This window comes from Pantherophis guttatus, chromosome 11 (assembly GCF_059756535.1).
Source record: "Pantherophis guttatus breed Tessera chromosome 11, ASM5975653v1, whole genome shotgun sequence".
In the NCBI taxonomy this organism is placed as follows: domain Eukaryota; kingdom Metazoa; phylum Chordata; class Lepidosauria; order Squamata; family Colubridae; genus Pantherophis; species Pantherophis guttatus.
Genome location: NC_142073.1, coordinates 19,184,090 through 19,205,098, shown reverse-complemented (window position 1 = coordinate 19,205,098; position 21,009 = coordinate 19,184,090). Strand labels below are relative to the sequence as shown.

At 41.1% G+C, this 21,009-nt stretch overlaps 1 protein-coding gene across 1 annotated transcript in view; it reads left to right on the top strand.

Annotated features, from left to right (window-relative positions):
* Window positions 1-21,009, top strand: part of SLC12A4 (solute carrier family 12 member 4) — an 83,313-nt gene that overhangs the window by 37,599 nt on the left and 24,705 nt on the right. The window contains exons 5-13 of the mRNA XM_034425432.3: window positions 868-922; window positions 2,827-2,957; window positions 6,496-6,737; window positions 11,325-11,539; window positions 13,475-13,639; window positions 13,735-13,833; window positions 15,335-15,392; window positions 18,312-18,486; window positions 20,824-20,942. Coding sequence (XP_034281323.1) covers window positions 868-922; window positions 2,827-2,957; window positions 6,496-6,737; window positions 11,325-11,539; window positions 13,475-13,639; window positions 13,735-13,833; window positions 15,335-15,392; window positions 18,312-18,486; window positions 20,824-20,942 — 1,259 coding nt within the window. The remainder of the gene's footprint in view (window positions 1-867; window positions 923-2,826; window positions 2,958-6,495; window positions 6,738-11,324; window positions 11,540-13,474; window positions 13,640-13,734; window positions 13,834-15,334; window positions 15,393-18,311; window positions 18,487-20,823; window positions 20,943-21,009) is intronic.

The following is a 21,009-nucleotide window of genomic DNA, read 5'->3' as shown; positions in this document are numbered from 1 at the left end:
CAAGACGAAATTTGATGTTCCATTGGCACACTCTCCTAGTTCTCTGCCTTTTTCCATTCCATTAAAATAGGCTCTGTCAGAGTTTCTTGCAAAAATCAAATCCAGAAGCACACACAGATAACTGATTTAGCTGGATCATTAATTTCTTTATATATATAATAATAGATGAAGTATTTACAATACCAATAGCTGATTCTTCAACGTAGTAGCAGTTACAACACAAGGCAGGAGAGAACAGTTAGTTTCATTTCAGCAGAGCAGATCAGCAGACAAGTTCACACTCTGGTTTCAGTTTCAATTCTCTGCATAGACTCAGAAGCTGCAGACCAAGACACGCCCTGGCTCCAGTCTGTCTCAGCTCCCAATTGGGTGACCTAATTGCCATGCCCATTCATTGGCTTACATATCTCTGCCAGTTCATGAATAATCTGACAGGCCCATTTGATGCAAGTGAAGGAAACATTGAAGGAGAATATTAGTAGCTCAGGCTTGAAATGTGGAGTCTTTGGTGGTCTCTGAGTTTGGTTGTTTTGTTGGAGATGTTTCATTACCCAAACTAAGTAACATCATCAATGGAGGAAACATCTGTTGACCCTTAAAATTTCTAGAATTCTCTGTAATGCTGACAAATACATGCATTTTCAAGTGTTTTCATCCATACCGAATTTGGTTTTGTTCTTCAGAGATTTATCCTTCTGTTGGATGGATAATACAGAATCCCAAATCCCTTACGTAATAACATTCTTTTGGGTTGGAAGGACAGACAACTAAAAGATTTGGTTACATCCCTTTGCAAACATGTGGTGTATTTAAATTTGATGACTCTTGCGTTCCTATATGTTTAAACTCTGTTATTGTCATTCACAGACCATGCTGACAGCTATATCGATGAGCGCAATTGCAACCAATGGTGTAGTTCCAGGTACACTGTGATTTATTTGTCATGATTATAATCTTGGAGCTCTTGAGTCCCAGTGGGGAAAAGATACATGAATGAATGAATGAATGAATGAATGTCTTGCTATCAACTTGATCTCAACTACCTAGACAGATTTTCCCCAGAACAGAGCTGTGGTGGTGCAGTGGTTAGAAGGCAGTATTGCAGGCTAACTCTGGCCACTGCCAGGAGTTCGATCCTGATCGGCTCAAGGTTAACTCGGCCTTCCATCCTTCCGAGGTCGGTAAAATGAGGACCCAGATTGTTGGGAGCAAGATGCCGACTCTGTAAACCGTTTAGAGAGGGCTTGTAAAGCACTGTGAAGCAGTATATAAGTCTAAGTGCTATTGCTATTGCCAACCCACCCAATGCTCTGAGTTCATTCTGTTCTTCCTTTTCTTTCCTTTCTATCCACTTTTCCCAGCATTATAGGAAGCAGACTGTTCTGTCCCCCACCTCACATAGGCAGACACACGAGCAAAAGACGTCTACCAGTAATTTATTTTTACAAGCCAACCTGAATCCTTTGGTAGATAAAAGTGCTGGCAGCTACTTTCCAAATGCCTGCCAAGTTTCTTATCACCTCTAGAAACAGGAGTCAGCGTATCTATAGTCCATTGCTGGGGCAACCAAGAATTCACAAGGCACAAAAGAGTAGTCAGAAGTCATTCACAAAGTCCAAGCCTTAATTCCGAAAGATATCCCATCCGAAGCTCACAATATGCAGTTTTTGTCCGTCACAGAGCCTTCAGAGCAACCCCACCCACTTTTATCCCCTGTGGGGCATGGCTCAGTGACTCAGCAATCTCTGGCCCTTCCCCACCTCTTCTTTTGCTGCGCATGCCTCTCCCTCCGACGCTGCCTGGGATCAATCCAAGATTGATCTTCATCACTCCCTATCAGTAGGTGCTCCGACATGCCTTCCTCCTGGCCTTCAGCTGGGGCCTGAGGTGTTGCCAGAAAGGAGGGTCCTGGAGAGGGAGGCCTTGTCAGTTCCTCCCCATCACTTTCAGAGTCATCTTCCTCTGTGAGGGCAGGCTCGGGAGCCGGAGTCACAATACAGACTTTCAGAGACAGTCTGTTGTGGTAGCCTGTTAACATCCTGACGTTTAGTTTTCCAGAAAAAATTCTGCTTCTCTTAGCTGTGAAAGTCTTTATTTATTTTTTTTAAAAAATATGTATTTCTAACCTTGCCTTCAATATTTTTACAAATAATTCAAGGGGGCAAACGTACACTTTCTTCCTTCTGTTTTTCCCACAACAACAACCTTGTGAGGTGGGTTGGGATGAGAGACAGTGACTGGCCCAAAGTCACCCAGCTGGCTTTCATGCCTAAAATGAGACTAGAACTCCCCATCTCCTGGTGATTGGCCCAAAGTCAACTAACTGGCTTTCGTGGCTGAGATGGGACTAGAACTCCCCGTCTCCTGGTGATTGGCCCAAAGTCACCCAATCGGCTTTCATGCCTAAGGTGGGACTAGAATTCCCACTTTAGGAGCCACAGTGGCACAGCGGTTAGAGTGCAGTCCTGCAGGCTACTTCTGCTGACTGCCGGCTGCCTGCAATTTGGCAGTTCGAATCTTACCAGGCTCAAGGTTGACTCAGCCTTCCATCCTTCCGAGGTGGGTAAAATGAGGACCCAAATTGTTGTGGGCAATATGCTGACTCTGTAGACCGCTTAGAGAGGGCTGTGAAGCACGGTAAAGCTGTATGTAAGTCTAAGTCCTATTGCTATTGCTATTCCCCATCTCCTGATGATTGGCCCAAAGTCAACTAACTGGCTTTCGTGGCTAAGGTGGGACTAGAACTCCCCATCTCCTGGTTGGGTATTTGTTTAATTTATTTGCTTAAATAAAACTTTTCACTTTTGCTTGTTTTTTGTGTGGTAGCTGGTGGTTCCTACTTCATGATTTCAAGATCACTGGGTCCTGAATTTGGAGGTGCTGTGGGACTGTGTTTCTACTTGGGAACAACATTTGCAGGTGCCATGTACATCCTGGGTGCCATTGAGATCCTACTCGTAAGTAGTCAACAAATATATTGCCAGAGAAGTCACAATGTATTAGAATTACCAATGAACATGCAGAGAGATTCGTTGAGATTGTTCGATTATTGCTTCTGCTAATTGAAGCACCTATTTTCTTACAATTTCAAAAAAGATATTTGGCCTTACATGCTTCTTCTTGGTGGTGTTCAGATAGCAAGGATAAGCCACTGATAATTCTTTACTTTTTGTTAAGATTCCACCTCACATCATATTTTTTTTTGTAATTTTTTAAATTTTTTAAAGGCAAACAAACATACATTTTTTCTGAATAGAGTATTGACCGAGTCAAAATTCATACAGCTTATTTTCTCCAAATTTAATTTTATAATTCAATTTCTGCCATTATATTTTTTTCTATTTTTCCCTTTTTCATCTCTATTTTATATTTAATATATAATCAACATTACCATCCACCCTAACCTCCTAAATTTAATCTCCTTTAATTTCTTCCTTTCACATATATTTTTCTTTTTTTTTCCAAAAAAGCTTTTATTTTTATTTCTCATAAACACATTTACATGTACAGTCATTTATACATCATTTTTCATTCATCTTATCTTTTAACTTTCATTTTTCATTTTTACGTTTTCAGGGCTGATCTTTTACCCTTTACCTTTACTCCAACCTTTCTTCTTCTCCTCCCCTTCTCTTCCTTCCTCTTTCTCCTCCTACTTTCTTCGTTCTTCCTCTTCTTCTCTTTCCTACTTCCCCTTCCCTTCCCCCACTCCTCTCTTCTTCCCCCTTCTAGCCTTCTCTTCTACTCCTCTTTCCCCTTCCTTTTCTTCCTCTCCTTTTCCCTTTCTTCTTTCTCCCCCTCTCCTCTCCTCTCTTTTCCCTTCCTCTCTCTCTACTCCTTCCCCTCTCTCTTGTTGTTTCCCTTTTCAGTTCAATCTAGAATAGTATTTGAACAGCCCCGATTTTCTATTTAACTCTATTCTCATTTCAATTTCTTATTTGATTAATATTTATTTCTATTTCACCATTTGTGTACATTTTTATGATAATCTCATTTTTTTCCTTTTACCTCCCTCCACTTCTTCCTTTTACTAGGCATCATCTGGGTTTCTATTTTTCTGATTATTTTCTCCCATCTTTTCCCTATCTATTTTATCTCTATATCCTTATTCATATTTCCTTTCTAACCATTCGTAAAATTTATCCCATGTCCTGAAATATATTGAGTCCTCTTTATCTTTTATTCTCAATGTTAATCTATTCATTTCTGCACATTCTAAAATTTTCTTTATAATTTCTCCTTCCAACAGGATTTTATCTGCTTTCCAGTTTTGTGCAAATACAATTCTAGCTGCTTTTATTATATGAATAATCAAATATATATCTTCTTTACTATAATTCTCCGGTAAAATTCCCAATAAGAATATCTCTGGTTTTAACTCTATATGTTGCTGCAACATTCCCTCTAACCATGCCTGTATTTTCACCCAATAATGTTTTGCTTCTTTACACAACCACATATGATAATATGATCCCGGCAACTGGGGACATTTCCAACACTTAACTGTTTTATCTTTAAACATCTTAGCTAATCTTTCTGGTGGCATATGCCATCTATAAAACATCTTCTACAAATTTTCTTTATAAGCTGTTGCCATTGTTAATTTATAGTTTGTTTCCCAAAGTTGTTGCCATTTCTCCAGTTCTATAGTGTATCGAAAATTCTTTGCCCATGCTATCATTGTTTCTTTTACTTCTTCATCTTCTAGTCTAATCCGAAATATATAATTTCTTAATCATTTTTTCATCTGTTCCTGTCAATATTTCATCCAATTCTGATTTCCCCAAGTTAAAGCCAAATTGTCTACGATCTGCTTCATATCTTGATTGTATTTGCAGTTTTGTATACCAATCTATCTCAATCCCTTGGCTCTCTAGTTCTTGTTTATTTCAGTTCTCCCTGACATATATTTTTCAATAATAACATATATTATTCTATTGAAACCCTTTAATTTACACACCATCATTTTCATATTTCACAGTTATTTCTAATTAACCATTTTTTTCTAAAAGTGGACCAGATTATCATCTCTTATTTCCGTATTAATCATTTTCCCCTTTTAATAATATATTTCTTCAGTTTTGTTTTCCGCGTTTTTTTTAAGTAAAAACATCTTATTCTCTTTCTCTTTCATTTAAATTTCCATTTCATCTGCTACCTAAATCCCTTAAATAATTTCAAATTATCATTTTACATTTAATTAAACCTATCTTCCATTTCCATTTCATATATATCATTTTGTATTTTACAACCATTATTTTTCTATAATAATTATTATGTCTTAGATTTTTGCAGGGCGGATCTGAGGCCAGCGAGGAGAAGCAAGCAGGAAGCAGATTTTTGCCTTCTTGCTTTGATCGTAGGATTTAGTGGCAGTAAAAAAACAAAAACAAAAAACCCTTAAAATATAGAAATCCAATGGCTGTTTTGTCCTCCACCAGAATTGAAAAACCTCTTGCAATAATTTCCTTCCTGCTTTCTTTTATATCATATCTATTAGATTTTAAAATAAATTGTAGTTTCTTGCCTCTTAATGTCCCACCCTTAGAAAAATCTAGGTACATTGTAAGTGTTGTTGATAATGATAATGATGATGATGATATGTCATTTTATTGAGAAGTAAGACCCCCTGAACTGAATAGGACTTAATCCCAGTTCAGGTAGCATGGGATTTTAATCCATGTTTAAGAAGTAAGCATGGAATTCTATAACATATCTTCTCCTTTAAAGGGTCTATTGCAGAGGTGGGTTTCAGCAGGTTCTGACCAGTTCTGAAGAACCCGTAGCGGAAATTTTGAGTAGTTTGGAGAACCCGTAGTAAAAATTCTGACTGGCCCCACCCCCATCTATTCTCTGCTTCCCAAATCCCAGCTGATCGGGAGGAAATGGAGATTTTGTAGTAACTTTCCCCTGGATTGAGGAGGGAATGGAGATTTTACAGTATCCTCCTTCTGGCGTGGGGTGGGAATGGAGATTTTACAGTATCCTTCCTCTGCCACGCCCACCATGCCATGCCCACCATGTCATGTCATGCCCACCAAGCCACACCCACAGAACCAGTAGTAAAAAAATTTGAAACCCACCAGTGGTCTATTGATTATGTAAAGGCATCTCCATTGCAGAATTCCCTTAGCAGTAGCTTTTCAGATAATTTAGGGCAGTGTTTCTCAACCACAGCAATTTTAAAGATGTGTGGACTTCGGCTCCCAGAATTCTTCAACTGGCTGGGGAATTCTGGGAGCTGAAGTCCACACACATTAAATCTACTGAGATTGAGGAGCACTGTATTTCCCAGGTCCAGCATGGTTCAGAAGTCGTCTTGTTTGAAATTCTGGAAGCTTCAATCTCAAATAATCCGGTGGCCGGCCTAATTGGAGGGGAGGGCTGTGGTGTCTGATTTACTTCTGGATGTTGTGCACCTCTCGACTTCCCAGTGTGTGTCTTGGACAGCTTGTTTTTGTTGCCAACACTAAAGTCATGTTCTTACTCTTTCAGACATATATTGCTCCCCAGGCCGCCATTTTCCATTCAACTGGGGTCCATGATACTTCCAGTGCCACACTGAATAACATGCGAGTCTATGGGACCTTATTTCTCACCTTCATGGCTCTTGTAGTCTTTGTGGGTGTAAAATATGTGAACAAGTTTGCTTCACTCTTTTTGGCTTGTGTCATCATTTCCATCTTATCCATCTATGCTGGGTCAATTAAATCCATCTTCAGTCCACCTTTTTTCCCGTAAGTAGAAGTACTTGGGGAGGTCAATTTATAATGCCAGTTGTCTGTGGTAAAATCTCTAGTTCGCTTGGAGGGAGGTGTTAAGAGGGAACTGAGCTTAGAGTCCTTGCACTGCAGAAAGTAGCACAGACCTGAAGAATTAGAATCCTTGAAAAGTCTTATCTGACTATTCCCCAGGGAATGCTGTCCGTCTGGCAAGGTTCTTGCAATATATAATAGTGGCCAAAATTGTGGAAACTTTTTGGGAAAAGTGTATTTTTGAGGTTTGATGGCTAATAGCACCACTTTTTGGGGGGCGTTTCAAGATAATCCTATTCCACTGCTGGAATGGCCTGGGAATAGCCCAGATCTTAACCCAATTGAAAATCTATGGAGCCGACTGAAGAAACTTGTGAGTCAGAAGTATTAAGGATGTTGTTGTTGTGTTACCAACCAGCAGAGTGTAGCATGACTCAGCATTACAATGAATCAGCAGGAAAACTTTAAAGTAACACAATACATATTCATATTAAAATCAACTTGTTAGGCTCAAACCATATCCTAACAAGAAGCGACCCAGCAGTAAAACCCAGTTAATAGAAGCTGTCATTCAATCTTGGTTTCACATTAGAACAGCTGCAGAACTCAAAAGACTTGGTTCACTCCACGGGAAGACGTTGTAAGGCCGTAATTCATGCTAAAGGTTACCCAACTAAGGATTAACTGACATGGTGATAATTTTTGCATATCTCGTTTTTTCTATGGTGATCATTTTTGTATATCTCATTTTTTTCTACGTCTTTCACTTTTCTTCTTTATACTGTCACTGCTATTCTAATAGCAAATCCTTCATAAAAGTTATTGCATTACATTCTTGATTAAATTATCTTTCCATTGATATATAATTTTATGGTACTACTCCCCCCAAAAAGTGGTGTTATTAGCTAGTTTTAGAAAATACACTTGTCCCAAAAGGTTTCCACAATTTTGGCCACAACTGTAGGTGACTAACAATAAAGCTTCTATTCGAGACTATCCACAAGTGGTGTCTGACAGAACCCAGGGATGAAGGAGAAGAGGCCATGATGGGAAGGTTAAAAGATATTCCATCTTAGAGTCCATTGAGGGAGGAGACCTTGGAGGTCAATATCTAGTTTCCCCGAGAGAAGAATTACATGACGAATTCTTGTAAACTGGTTATCAACAATAAAGAACCCTGTTTGACCCGTTCTCAGAGCTGTTCTGGTTGCTTCCGTCTGGCAAGTTGGATGTTAATGAAGTAGTCCTCATTATCATTCATTTAGTGACCATTCAAGGTTACAATGGCACTGAAGAAAGTGACTTATGACCATTTTTCACATTTACAACCGTTGCAGCATTCCCATAGTCACGTGATCAAAATCCGGGTGCTTGGCTACTGACTCATATTTATGACGGTTGCAGTGTCCCGGGCTCATGGGATCCTCTTTTGCGACCTTCTGACAAGCAAAGTCAAGGAGGAGTCCAGATTCATTTTACAACCATGTTACTAACTTAACAACTGTAGTGATTCCCTCAACAACTCTGACAAGAAAGGTCATTAAATTGGGCAAAATTCACTTAAGAACTGGAAAAGTTGGGGTCAACTGCGGTCATAAGTCGAGGACTATCTCTAACGGCAGAAGCTCCTAACAATGAACCTTATCGATGGAATTCCACTCCCTACTAAATATATTCATTATTTTGGAGTCCTTTGATGGGTTTGCTTTTGTCATTAGTGGCCCGGTGGTTTCTTTTAGAAAACTGAGATGTCACTGGACTTCTTTTTTCTTGCACTAAATGAATACAGAATTATTTCCGGGAGTCCACTTTGTGAAAGTAAAAGCAATAAAGATTCTGAATCTTGGAAACTTTCCAGATTATTAAGGCATCTGCTTAGAAACAGTTTCTCAGGGTGAAATGTAGAAGCAGTACGGCTGAAAAGGAGTCTTTCATTATTTGTGCATTTTATTTATTTATTTATTTATTTATTTATTTATTTATTTATTTATTTATTTATTTATTTATTTATTTACAGTGGCATTTATACAGGATATAAATAAATATACAGATAATGTACGCCGTGTGTTTTATCATAATACAGTCAAGCAATATTAACATAGGAAGGAAGGACAGAGAAAAGGTCCAATATTTGCAGTTGTTTCCCTTTGTTTTGATTATTTAAGTTCTCGCATATAACAAATGTTCAGTGTTGTTTTGTGCTCTGGTAGAAGAATGCAAAATAGAGTCTGTGGTTTGTTTAATCTTTATATTTCCTCCTCTTAATCAAATCAAATCAAATCTTTATTGTCAATGCACAACATGTGTACAATGAAATTGAATTGGTGCAGCCTCTCCCTCCCCCTGAAACACAGAATACATCTCAATAACTCAATAAATGAAAGAAAAAGAAATCCCTAAACCCAAATAAGTAATAATTAGCACACATTCCCATATACATATAGTATATGTTTATCACATTATATTATATTACACCGGTATGAACATGTTGCATGTAGCGCTGGCCCGGCAAGCCTATCATATTATTATTATTATTATTTTAATTTGATTTATATGCCGCCCTTCTCCGGAGACTCAGGGCGGCTTACAATGCGTTAAGCAATAGCTCTCATACTTTTGTATATTTATACAAAGTCAGCTTATTGCCCCCACAAACTGGGTCCTCATTTAACCTACCTTAGAAAGGATGGAAGGCTGAGTCAACCTTGAGCCTGGTAAGATTCGAACCTGCAGAAATTGCAGGCAGCTGTGTTAATAACAGGGTGCATTAAACCACTGTACTACCAAGGCTCTTAAACCTTATTGTGGTGTTAGGTTGCGTTCAGAAGTCTGATGGCCCACAGATAAAAGCTATTTTTCAGCCTCTTCGTTTGGCTGGCTATGCTTCTATATCTCCTGCCCGATGGTACCCTGTTTCCCCAAAAATAAGACATCCCCTAATAATAAACCCAATCAGGCTTTTGAGCGCATGCGCTAAAATAAGCCCCTCCCCCCCAATAAGCCCTCCCCGAAAATATTTAAACGCATGCACAGCCAGTCCCCGCCATTTCCTCTGGTTAGGGTTAAGGAATCAGAGCTGGAAATCAGGTAAGACGACGAGAGGAGTCTTGCTCCACGCGCCCCAAAATAATAAGACCTCCCCGAAAATAAGGCCAAACGCTTATTTCGGGGTTCAAAAAAAATATAAGGCAGGGTCTTATTTTTGGGGAAACACGGTAGGAGAGTAAGGAAGTGCTGACCAGATAATATATATCGTCGTATTTATATATCCAAGTTAATATGCCCCCAGAGATAAGGAGAATCCAAGACGTCGGTGCCTTCCGCCGTGCCCTTAAAACCTTCTTTTTCCAGCAAGCAGGGCTGGCCTAACACTTTTAAAAATGTTTTTAATTGTTTGTTATTGTTTTTAATCATGGGGCCAAATTTATATATATCTTTTTAATTGTATTTTAATGTTTGTAGTTTATCCTTTTACTTGGCTGTTCACCGCCCTGAGTCCTCAGGGAGAAGGGCAGTATACAAATGTAAAAATAAATAAATAAATAAATAAATAAATAAATAAATAAATAAATAAATAAATAAATAAATAAATAACTTTCAGATGGGTTGGAATAGAAAAAAATGTTTGAATTCCTAAACCAAAATTGGTTATTTTAATCAAAAAGAATGCAACTTGTAAAGAAAAAAGGGTAGAAGGGTTTTTTTCCCAACCCTCATTGCTAATATTAGAACTTGGAATCTTCCTCTGAAAACTGATTAAGGGGATAAATTTAGCTAAGCACTAAGAGAAAAGTTTCTTTTCATAGATCAGCAAATGTTGATGTTTTCATCCTCGGTTTTACATGCCTTGCTGCTTATTTTGGAAAGTCAGAGGCTGGATTTAGACTTATTCCTGCTGCCTTTGTGGTATTTATCAAAAGGAGGTCTAATAATATTAGATATAAAGACACATCCTTGCATATTTTTATTGAGCTATTTTTGGCAGCTTTTTGAGAAAAGCTGGGGTAGTGGGCAGTGGTGAAATCCAGCAGGTTCTGACAGGTTCTGGAGAACCGGTAGCGGAAATTTTGAGCATTTTGGAGAACCGGTAGCAGAAATTTTTAGCAGTTTGGAGAACCGGTAGCGGAAATTATGAGCAGTTCGGAGAACTGGTAGCGGAAATTTTTAGCAGTTCGGAGAACCGGTAGTGGAAATTTTTAGCAGTTCGGAGAACCGGTAGCGGAAATTTTTAGCAGTTCGGAGAACCGGTAGTGGAAATTTTGAGCAGTTCAGAGAACCGGTAGCGGAAATTTTGAGCAGTTCGGAGAACCGGTAGCGGAAATTTTGAGTAGTTTGGAGAACCAGCAAATACGACCTCCGGCTGTCCCCAGAGTGGGGTGGGAATGTGGATTTTGCAGTATCCTTCCCCTGCCATGCCACAAAGCCACGCTTACCAAGCCACGCCACACCCACAGAACCGGTAGTAAAAAAATTTGGATTTCACCACTGGTAGTGGGGGGGATATTTTTCTTTGAATAGAAATGTGCAAGCCTTCACGTGGTGAAAACGTTGATGTCCTTTTTTTCCTAGGGTCTGCATGCTAGGCAATCGGACTCTTTCAAGGGACCAGTTTGATATTTGTGCCAAAACGACGGTGGTCAACAATGTGACGGTGCCCACCAATCTCACCAACCTCTTTTGCCCGGGCTACAACACAACTTCCAGCCACTGCGATGAATATTTTCATTTAAATAACGTGACCGAGATTGTCGGTATCCCGGGAGCGGCAAGTGGCATTTTGAAAGGTAATCTTAACACCATGGCGAAACTTTGGGGATGAGGAAGTAAGAGCGTTGGTGAACACGTCAGGGTTTGCAGATCATCCATTCCCATGGACGAGACCTTTATGGAGGATCTGTGGCAGCTGTATGGGGGGGGGGTTGAGGGGGGAAAATTGAGTCTGAAACTTTGGAGAGATCCTGCCAGTTGGTGTACACCACTGTTTCTCAACCGTGGCAACTTTAAGGCAGTGGTGGGATTCGGATAATTTTAACAACCGGTTCTCTGCCCTAATGACCAGCTGGGTGGGCATGGCCATGGTGGGCATGGCCAGGGGGTGTGACAGGCAGCACCTGGCCTCCTGCACACCCCCCCGGGAGCAAAAATGGGCCATGGGGGGGCCCACGCCATACACCCCATACCATGTTTTGGGCCTAGTAGGCCTCCCTGCACTTACTTGGGAGCCAAAATGGGCCGTGTGGGGACTCCTGGAAGGGGTGGGGTGGGGAGGGGATGGGCCAGCCAGCAATTTTACTACCGGTTTGCCTGAACCGGCTGAATCCCATCACTGCTTTAAGGTGTCTGGACTTTAGCTCCCAGAATTCTTCAGCTGGCATGACTGGTTGGGGAATTCTGGGAGCTGGAGTTCACACATCTTAAAGCTGCCGAGGTTGAGAAACACCGATTACAGTTCATTGAATTAAATAGGACAGGAGATGAGGTTGATCTGTCTTCCTGATTAAACCAGTCCTTTATTTAGAACCAAAGTCATTAGAGAAGGCAGTGGTGCTAGGAATGGTTAGTGGAACAAGAAGAAGGGGCATGCCAAGAAATACGTTGGCCTGATAACGTCAAAACTGTTACAAAGATGAACATCCAACAACTGAAAGAAGCTAGGAATGACCGGAGAGCATGGAGAGCACTTGCCTATGAAGTCGCCAACAGTATGACACAGCTGAATGCTTAAAACAACAACAACACAGAACCATTTTCTTTATCTTTGAAGGAAAGAGACTGTTCTTCAAGGACTCTGTGGTTTGTGGGCTGAAGGACCCAACATCCCACATCTGGCATCTCCTTCTAGGGCTAGGAAAATCTCCAGCCCGAAACCTTGTAAAATGATGGTCAATTAAGGGCTGAGCCATCTCATACTTTTGAGATGTTTTGGTTTTCATACGACCCAAGTTTGAAGTTCCCTGATGTATACATAGTGGGAGGAACGGCCTGTCTGATGTGTTCATCAAATCTCTGATGTACCGTATTTTTCAGAGTATAAGACGCACCTTTTTTCCCCAAAAAAGAGGGTGAAAATCTGGGTGCATCTTATACTTCAAATGTAGCCCTGCCCAGTTTCTCAAACGGAGGTTTCAGAGGCTGAAAAAAGCATCAGAAACGAAGCTTCAGAAAAAAAGCCCCCAAACAGAGCTTCGGAGGCTTTTTTTTCTGAAGCTCTGTTTCGGAGGCTTTCGGAGGCAAGAAAAAAAGTATTTTCTGAAACAGTTTCAGAAGTTTCAGAGGCAGAAAAAAAAAAAAGCAAAAAAAAAAAAGCAAGGCACAGAGTTCACAATCAAGGAACCTGTTGCTAAAATTCACCTCTGGGAACAGCTGATTGCGGTCCGATCCATCTGCCAATCAGCTTTTTTTCTTATTTTCCTCCCCAAAAACTAAGGTGCGTCTTATACTCCGAAAAATACGGTATACATAGTGAGAGGAACTTCCTGTTGTATTGACAGCTATCTTGATTGCCTTTTCTCCCATTGCGACTCGTCAAATTTTTAATGGTTTCAAGTATAGAATCTATGAGTTGTTAGCTATTCTGTTTGGTAAAGAATTTTCCCATTTCTGGACAACCAAGAAGACCAACCTGCATGTAGAAGCTTTGCTTAGTGTTTAGTAAACCTAGCAAGTTGGGGTTTTTTCTCTCCATTTATTCCCGATTGCTCTTGTTTCCACCACCCTAGATAATGTCTGGGGTAATTACTTGGAGAAAGGTGAGATCCTGGAAAGAGCGGGCTGTCCTTCTGCTGACGTAGCTGGAAATAAGAACAACCTCCACTTGTACGTGTATGCGGACATCGCGACTTCCTTCACTGTCCTTGTTGGCATCTTCTTCCCCTCTGTGACTGGTGAGAAGATACAAAGTCTCTGGGTGTATTTTTGGTGTGTTGTGGGTTTTTTTTGGAAGTATCAGTACTATCTGCCTTTTTGTTTTCCTTTTAAGGCATCATGGCCGGCTCCAACCGATCAGGAGACCTCAAGGATGCTCAAAGATCTATTCCAGTGGGAACCATTCTTGCTATCGCCACCACCTCTCTTGTCTGTATCCTTTAAACCTAGGAATGTACATGCTATGGTTTTAGTACTTCAGAAGCTTCATTTTGGGGGTCAGAATATTTAACTAATAATTAGTAATTGGTCAGACTATCTAACCGGGGTGGACTTCAAAAATTTTAGCAAGGGGTTCTCTGCCCAGTTGCTGGGTGAGCGTGGCCATGGTGGGGGTGGCCTAGTTGGCCTCTTGCACCATGGCTGGGGAGAGGGCATTTTTGTCCTCCACGGGCTCCAGAGGCTTTCTTCGAGGCTCCGGGAGGGCGAAAACGGCCTCCCGGGGCTCCAGAGGCCCTCTGGAGGCCAGAAACAGGCCCGTTTCTGGCCTCCCCAAACTTCCAGTAGGCCTGTTTTTCACCCTCCCCGAGCCTCCCTGCGTGCCCTGCACTTACCTGCATCCAAAACAGGCCGCGTGGGGAATCCTGGCAGGGGAGGGGCAGGGTGGGCAGAGCCAGCTAGGAGTGGGATTTGGGGTTCTCTGAACTGCACAGAATCTTAGCTAGAGGTCCTCCCAAACCCCTACGAACCCCCAGCAGCCCACCCTTATATCTAACCAATAATATATGTCCTGACTCTGACCTGAAGGAGAACATTAGAATAGCCATGAAGGTTCCCTTGAAATAAAGGATGGTATTCCTGCTGGTTGTAGGTATGCTTTTCATTTACCTGTTCTTGTACTTCCAAGGTATTTCTTGCCCTTCTCAAAGATATAAAAACAGAAGTGTTAAGCACCCATCAGGGTTATTGCACTTATTTTTCCCTTTCTCAATCTCTTCCTTCTGCACAAAACATATGAACAAGTCCCTTTTTTCGTGATCTCAGTCTATTGAAGTCACATTTGGCGGTGTTTAGAAGATAGACAGGGACAGCAACAAAAAAGGAAGTCTACCTTAGGTAACTATCTCAGATATGACCTGGAAAATGTTTTCTGCATTATTTCACCTGCTATGTTAGGCCAACAAAAGCATCATGTTTTTATCCGTGTATTATGTAAACACAACAATGATGTGCTGTTAAGTATTAAGTTGGCTTTTGTGTGTCAAATAGTTGTGGAACTGTGGTCGATTCTTGAGATGCTAGAGTTGACTTGAAGGACCTACATGTTCTCCAGATGCAATGACTTAAATGTTGTTGATATGCTGAAGCAGAGAAATGACATTCTCATTACTATGTGTTATGAATATGTATGTAATTAACCCTTAAATGCTATAGAGTATTTAATTTCTCCCAATGTATTTAATTTCAACCCATTACCAAATGCTGTTAAGAAGAGTGTGACAAGAGGAAGAATGGCATCCTCTCACAAATTATCAAGATGACTTTTGTGCTGTCCTGATCATTGCTATTTTACAATTTGCAAAGTAAAATTGTACTGGCAGAGTCTGGACTATTTTTGCAGAAGATAAGAGGAATATTTATGCCCAGTTGCTACAAACATAGGTATTAATTGCATAAAAATTCTGGCTTCCTTAACCTTGATTTGCACCTCACAGATTTCAGCTGCGTGTTGTTGTTTGGAGCGTGCATCGAAGGCATTGTTCTTAGAGATAAGTAAGTAATTATTCCAGATTTTCCTCTCAAGGGAGGGAGTCAATTTCCCCCACCCTCCCAATTGCTATTGCTGCTTTCCTTTGCAGTATAGATATCTGATTTTTCTTTTTGACAAACTACATGGAACGTACCGTATTTTTCGGAGTATAAGACACATCTTTCCCCCCCAAAAAAGGGTGAAAATCTGGGTGCATTTTATACTCCGAATGTAGCCCCACCCAGCTTCTCAAACGAGGTTTCAGAGGCTGAAAAAAGCATCAGAAAAGAAGCTTCAGAAAAGAAGCCCCCAAACAACTTCAGAAAAAAAAAGCCCCCAAACGGAGCTTCAGAAAAGAAGCCCCCAAACAGAGCTTCAGAAAAAAAAGCCCCAAACAGAGCTTCAGAAAAGAAGCCTCCAAACAGAGCTTCAGAAAAGAAGCCCCCAAACAGAACTTCAGAAAAGAAGCCCCCAAACAGAACTTCAGAAAAGAAGCCCCCAAACAGAGCTTCAGAGGCTTTTTTTTTTCTGAAGCTCTGTTTCGGAGGCTTTCAGAGGCAGGAAAAATGTTTTTTCTGAAATGGAGTTTCAGAGGTTTCAGAGGCAGAAAAAAAGGCAAAAGAAAGCAAGGCACAGAACTCACAACCAAGGAACCTGTTGCTAAAATTCACCTCTGGGAACAGCTGATTGGGGGTATTTCGGGAGGCCGATCCACCTGCCAATCAGGTTTTTTCTTATTTTCCTCCCCAAAAAGTAAGGAGCATCTTATATTCCAAAAAATACGGTATTTTTTTTTCTCCTAATAAGCATTAGTGGCTTTCAGCACACAAGACTATTATACGCAGCGCATGATTTCATGCAGACTTTAAAAAGTATCATACAAAATGCTCAGTAATGGCTAAAACTCTAAAACCTCACTTTTCCTTTTTTTTTTTTTTTAAAAAAAAGGCAGTTTTCTAGTGTCCCCCCCCCCTCCTTTTTATTTAAATAGCCTTTTTAAAAATAATTATGTCCTTCCTCAAAGGAAGTGTTGTATACATTATGGTAGGTGAAACCAAGAGATACTGGCAGGCCCCCAAATCACCCAGAATTGTTCAAAGATGAGTAAGAATTTGCATTGTTCTTTCTGAATTAATCTGAGACTGAACTCAGAGCATGGCTGGCCGGGGAATTCTTGATGTTGAAATCTACCCATCTTAAAGTTGGCAAGATTGGGAAACACTCCCCTACGGTGTCCCGTGGCTGGGTGGATGGCTCATAGCAGGATAATCCATGCAAATAATCCATTACTTATTTGGCATGCATTATTTATATATTGCATCTGGCACCATCCAGATGTGTTTCACCTGGAAACTCCCAGAATTCTATGCTCAGCCGGCATGGATTTGCACAGTTTACCCATCTCCTTTCAATACCTTTCTATGATTGCATTAGAAGCATTTGCATACGCTTGAACATCTCTGTTTGAGCCATTTCGCAAGGGCAGCATTTTTATTATTTAACCAAAGCTTTGCAAAATAGTAGCAGACTTTTACGTTTCCAAGATATTGTTGTCAGATAATGTGGAAACACATGATGGGAAAGGGGAAAAAATGTGGCTAAGTCACATTGGTATTATCTTACATTCTTAAAAGGAGAGAATGGGGACTTTTAAATATTACCATTGCTATCAAGTCGCCTTTAAAGGCTCTGGATCCTGCCCTGTGTGATCTAAGAATAAAATGGTATTTATCGGGTTCCTTGGGGAACTTAAAAGGCTGAGACTGTTTTGTAAAACTTGAGTTGATCTAATAAAAAGACCACTTCTCCTGCTGCTGTCTTGTATTTATATTCTCTAAGTTTTCTCTATTTATATTTTCTCTAAGTTTAATACGGCATACATAGTTAACTCTGTGTTATGGCTGGGCTGAGAGACAGCAACTAGCCCAAAGTTGAACCCTGTGGTCAAGTGGTGACCTTAACTATAATCTCTCCAACCCTAGTTCAGCACTTTATATTATGAGATCATGCTCACTTTTACCTAGTTTGGTTACTATTCCTTTTTTGTGGGGGATTTTCAAACTGATGGGGTTCTGGGAGAGAATAAAGGGTGGTGGTGGTGGTGATGATGATGATGATGATTGAGGAGGAAGAGGGGAAGGAGGAGGGAGGAAGGAGGAGAAGAAAAAGAAAGGAGGGAGGGAAGGAAGGAAGGAAAAAGAGAAGAGATAGATAGATAGATAGATAGATAGATAGATAGATAGATAGATAGATAGATAGATAGATAGATAGATAGATAGATGGAAAAAGAGAAGAGACAGATAGATAGATAGATAGATAGATAGATAGATAGATAGATAGATAGATAGATAGATAGATAGATAGATAGATGTAGATAGGGGGATGGATGGATGGATAGGGAGATGGATGGATGGATGGATGGATATATAGATAGAGGTAGTAGATAGAGAGAGGGGGATGGATGGATGGATAGAGAGATATGGATGGATGGATGGATGGATGATGGATAGAGATAGATAGATAGATAGATAGATAGATAGATAGATAGATAGATAGATAGATAGATAGATAGATAGATAATATGGATGGATGGATGGATGGATGGATGGATGGATGGATGGATGGATGGATGGATAGATAGATAATAGACAAACAGAAAGACAGACAGATAGATAGATATAGTGGTGGCTTTCTGCCGGTTTATATTTGTGTGTGTGTGTGTGTGTGTGTGTGTGTGTATAGGTAGTATATGTATATGTGACTGAAGATTTTTGGGATTATTTTTGGTGCTAACATGATTCATGGTCTGAAAAAGTTTGAAACCCCATGCTTGAATTGAAGAGTAAGTTGACCTGTCCTTAGAAAGATCATTGAAAGTCAGATGGAAACGCCAAACAACTTCAAGTCTCTTTTTAAATGACAAATTCTCTCCTCCTCAACAGGTACGGTGATGCCGTGAACAAGAACTTAGTGGTGGGGACGCTGGCCTGGCCCACGCCATGGGTCATCGTGATCGGGTCCTTCTTCTCTACCTGTGGAGCGGGTTTGCAGAGCCTCACTGGAGCTCCGCGCCTCCTTCAAGCAATTGCCAAAGACAACATTATTCCATTCCTCAGGGTTAGTCCTTTTTTTTTTTAAGAGCGAAAGTTGGGATAATTTGATACATAGAACTAGAGGATACAGAAACTCCTTGGGGGAAAAAGAGGTTCCGTAGTGCATGTTTGATCTTGAGAATTTGCACTCCCATTACTTTTGAAAAATGTGTGATTGGCATGAAAATAACCCAAGTGCTGAACAGATAGCAAACAGGGGAGACCATTTGCAGCAGAGGTCTTCAAACTTGGCAGCTTTAAGACTTGTGGACTTCAACTCCCAGAATTCTCCAGCCAGCCTAGCTGGCTGGAGAATTCTGGGAGTTGAAGTCCACAAGTCTTAAAAGCTGCCAAGTTTGAAGACCTCTGATTTGCAGGAAAGGCTCCAGATTGCCATTCCTCTGAACCAAATTAATTTTGTAACTAGACATCACATACAGATTTTGCAAGGTCATATATTTCTGTGTTGAAGTCTGTAGAAATTCTCAGTCCTCCAGGTCATGGTTGTTCCCAAGGTGCTTTTTTCAGGAGGCAACTGGGCTTCCTTGTTTTTTCTTTTGAAGACGTTTCGCTTCTCATCCAAGAAGCTTCTTCAGCTCTGACAGGATGGTGGGGAAGGGACGGATTGATATTCCTTGCAGACAGCTGGTCATTTGCATCCTTTTAGAGCGTCGTTGAAGCACTTGGAGGTTTATCTGTGTCCTCAGGGTCATCTGAGTGGTGCTCCTAGTTCCTATAGTCTTGTTCTGTCCCCGTCTCACACACGCACACAAACAGTCAGCCAGGAGTTAAATAAAACTTGCAGACAATAAATTCCTTCGATAACAGGATTGGCAGCAACCCAGTAGCTGCTTGCCAAGAACTTTACCCACAGAGAACCAAAACAAATACACAAAGCCACAGAATTGTCAAGTCCAGTCCGTATTAAATCCAAGGCAGGCAGATAACGTAGTTTCAGAGATACAATGCGACTCGCTAGTTGTTTAGTTTTGTCCGTCACAGAGCCTGAATGGCCACCACACCCCCTTTTATCCCCTGTGGGGTGTGGTCCAGTGACTCAGCTTAATCTCCTTTTCTGCTGTGTGCGCTTGTCTCTCCGACGCTGGCGTGGATCCAGCCAAGACTTATCTTCGTCACTGTCCGACTGCAACTGCTCGGCGATACCTGGCTCCTGGCCAATCTCTTCTCCTTCGGGAGACACCTGAGGCATTGCCAGAGAGGAGGGTCCTGGAGAGGGAGGCCTGGCCAACTTCTCTCCTTCACTTTCGGAGACTTCTCCCTCCGATAAGACAGGCTAGGGGGTCGGAGTCACAACAAGTCTGCATTTTTTCTCTCTGGAAATCCACTCCTACTCTCAGACCATTCGAAGGGTGTTCATCCCAAATTGTATGGCGAAAAGTCTGTAGAGATTCTCAGTCATCCAGTCAAGGTTGTCCCAAAGGTACTATTAGCTATACAGTTTGGGATGGACACCCTTTGAATGTAGGAGTAGGAATGGATTTCCAGAGAAAAATTGCAGCCTCTAGGAACCAGGAGGACCACTCAGGTGACCCTGAGGAAACAGATAAACCTCCAAGTCCTTCAACGACCCTCTAAAAGGATGCAAATGACCAGCTATCTGCAAGGAATACAAATCCTTCCATTCCCCATTTCTTCAGAGCTGAAGAAGCTTCTTGGATGAGAAGCTAAAGGTCTTCAAAGAAAAAAGTCCAGTTGCCTCCTGAAAAAGCACCTCTGGGACAATTCTGACTTGAAGGCACTTCAACGTCAATCTCCATGAAGCTGTTATAGGTTCTAATACAGTTTGTGACCGTCTGACTTACAACATCTTTAACTCTGAACTTAATTTCCAGTACTTGCCCTGACTCCCAGATATGCTTAAACTGGCTGGGGAAAAAAAAGGAAAAATATTATAGTTCGATGTTGGAAGTCATTGTGTGATTGGAGACAGATGCTGATCTCTTGGAAATCAGTAATTTGGATGGATTTTCTGTCAAAACATCAGCACCATATGCCGAGTTTATGTGGCTTTGCTAGACTAGGTTCTCATTGAGGCTGAGCTAAAGGCTGTGAGACAAGAACATCTGAAACTGAAGCCAAGGGAAGTTGTCATACTCTTGAGTATGAAACTAATCCTCATCTGCCTGAGGTACCAAATGAAGAATAGAGAACACAGATGGTTCTCTCAGAAGTGAGGTGGAAGCAACTGTTTTGACCAAATGGGAGATGAACCCAACCAGTTCCTTATGAGCTCAAGTGCTCAAGTGACTCATCATGAAAGGATGACATACAAAATATTTTTGTTCTTCAGTCTCTGTTTCTCCCTCCTCCCCCTACCCCCCCCCTTTTTTTTTGAAAACAGGTGTTTGGCCACGGAAAGGCGAATGGAGAACCAACTTGGGCTCTTTTGCTCACAGCCCTGATAGCAGAGCTTGGCATTCTAATTGCCTCCCTTGATATGGTGGCCCCAATTCTCTCTATGTAAGTTTGCAAGATGTTGGTTTTTAGATGTAGGGCAGGGGTCAGCAACCTGCGGCTCTGGAGCCAC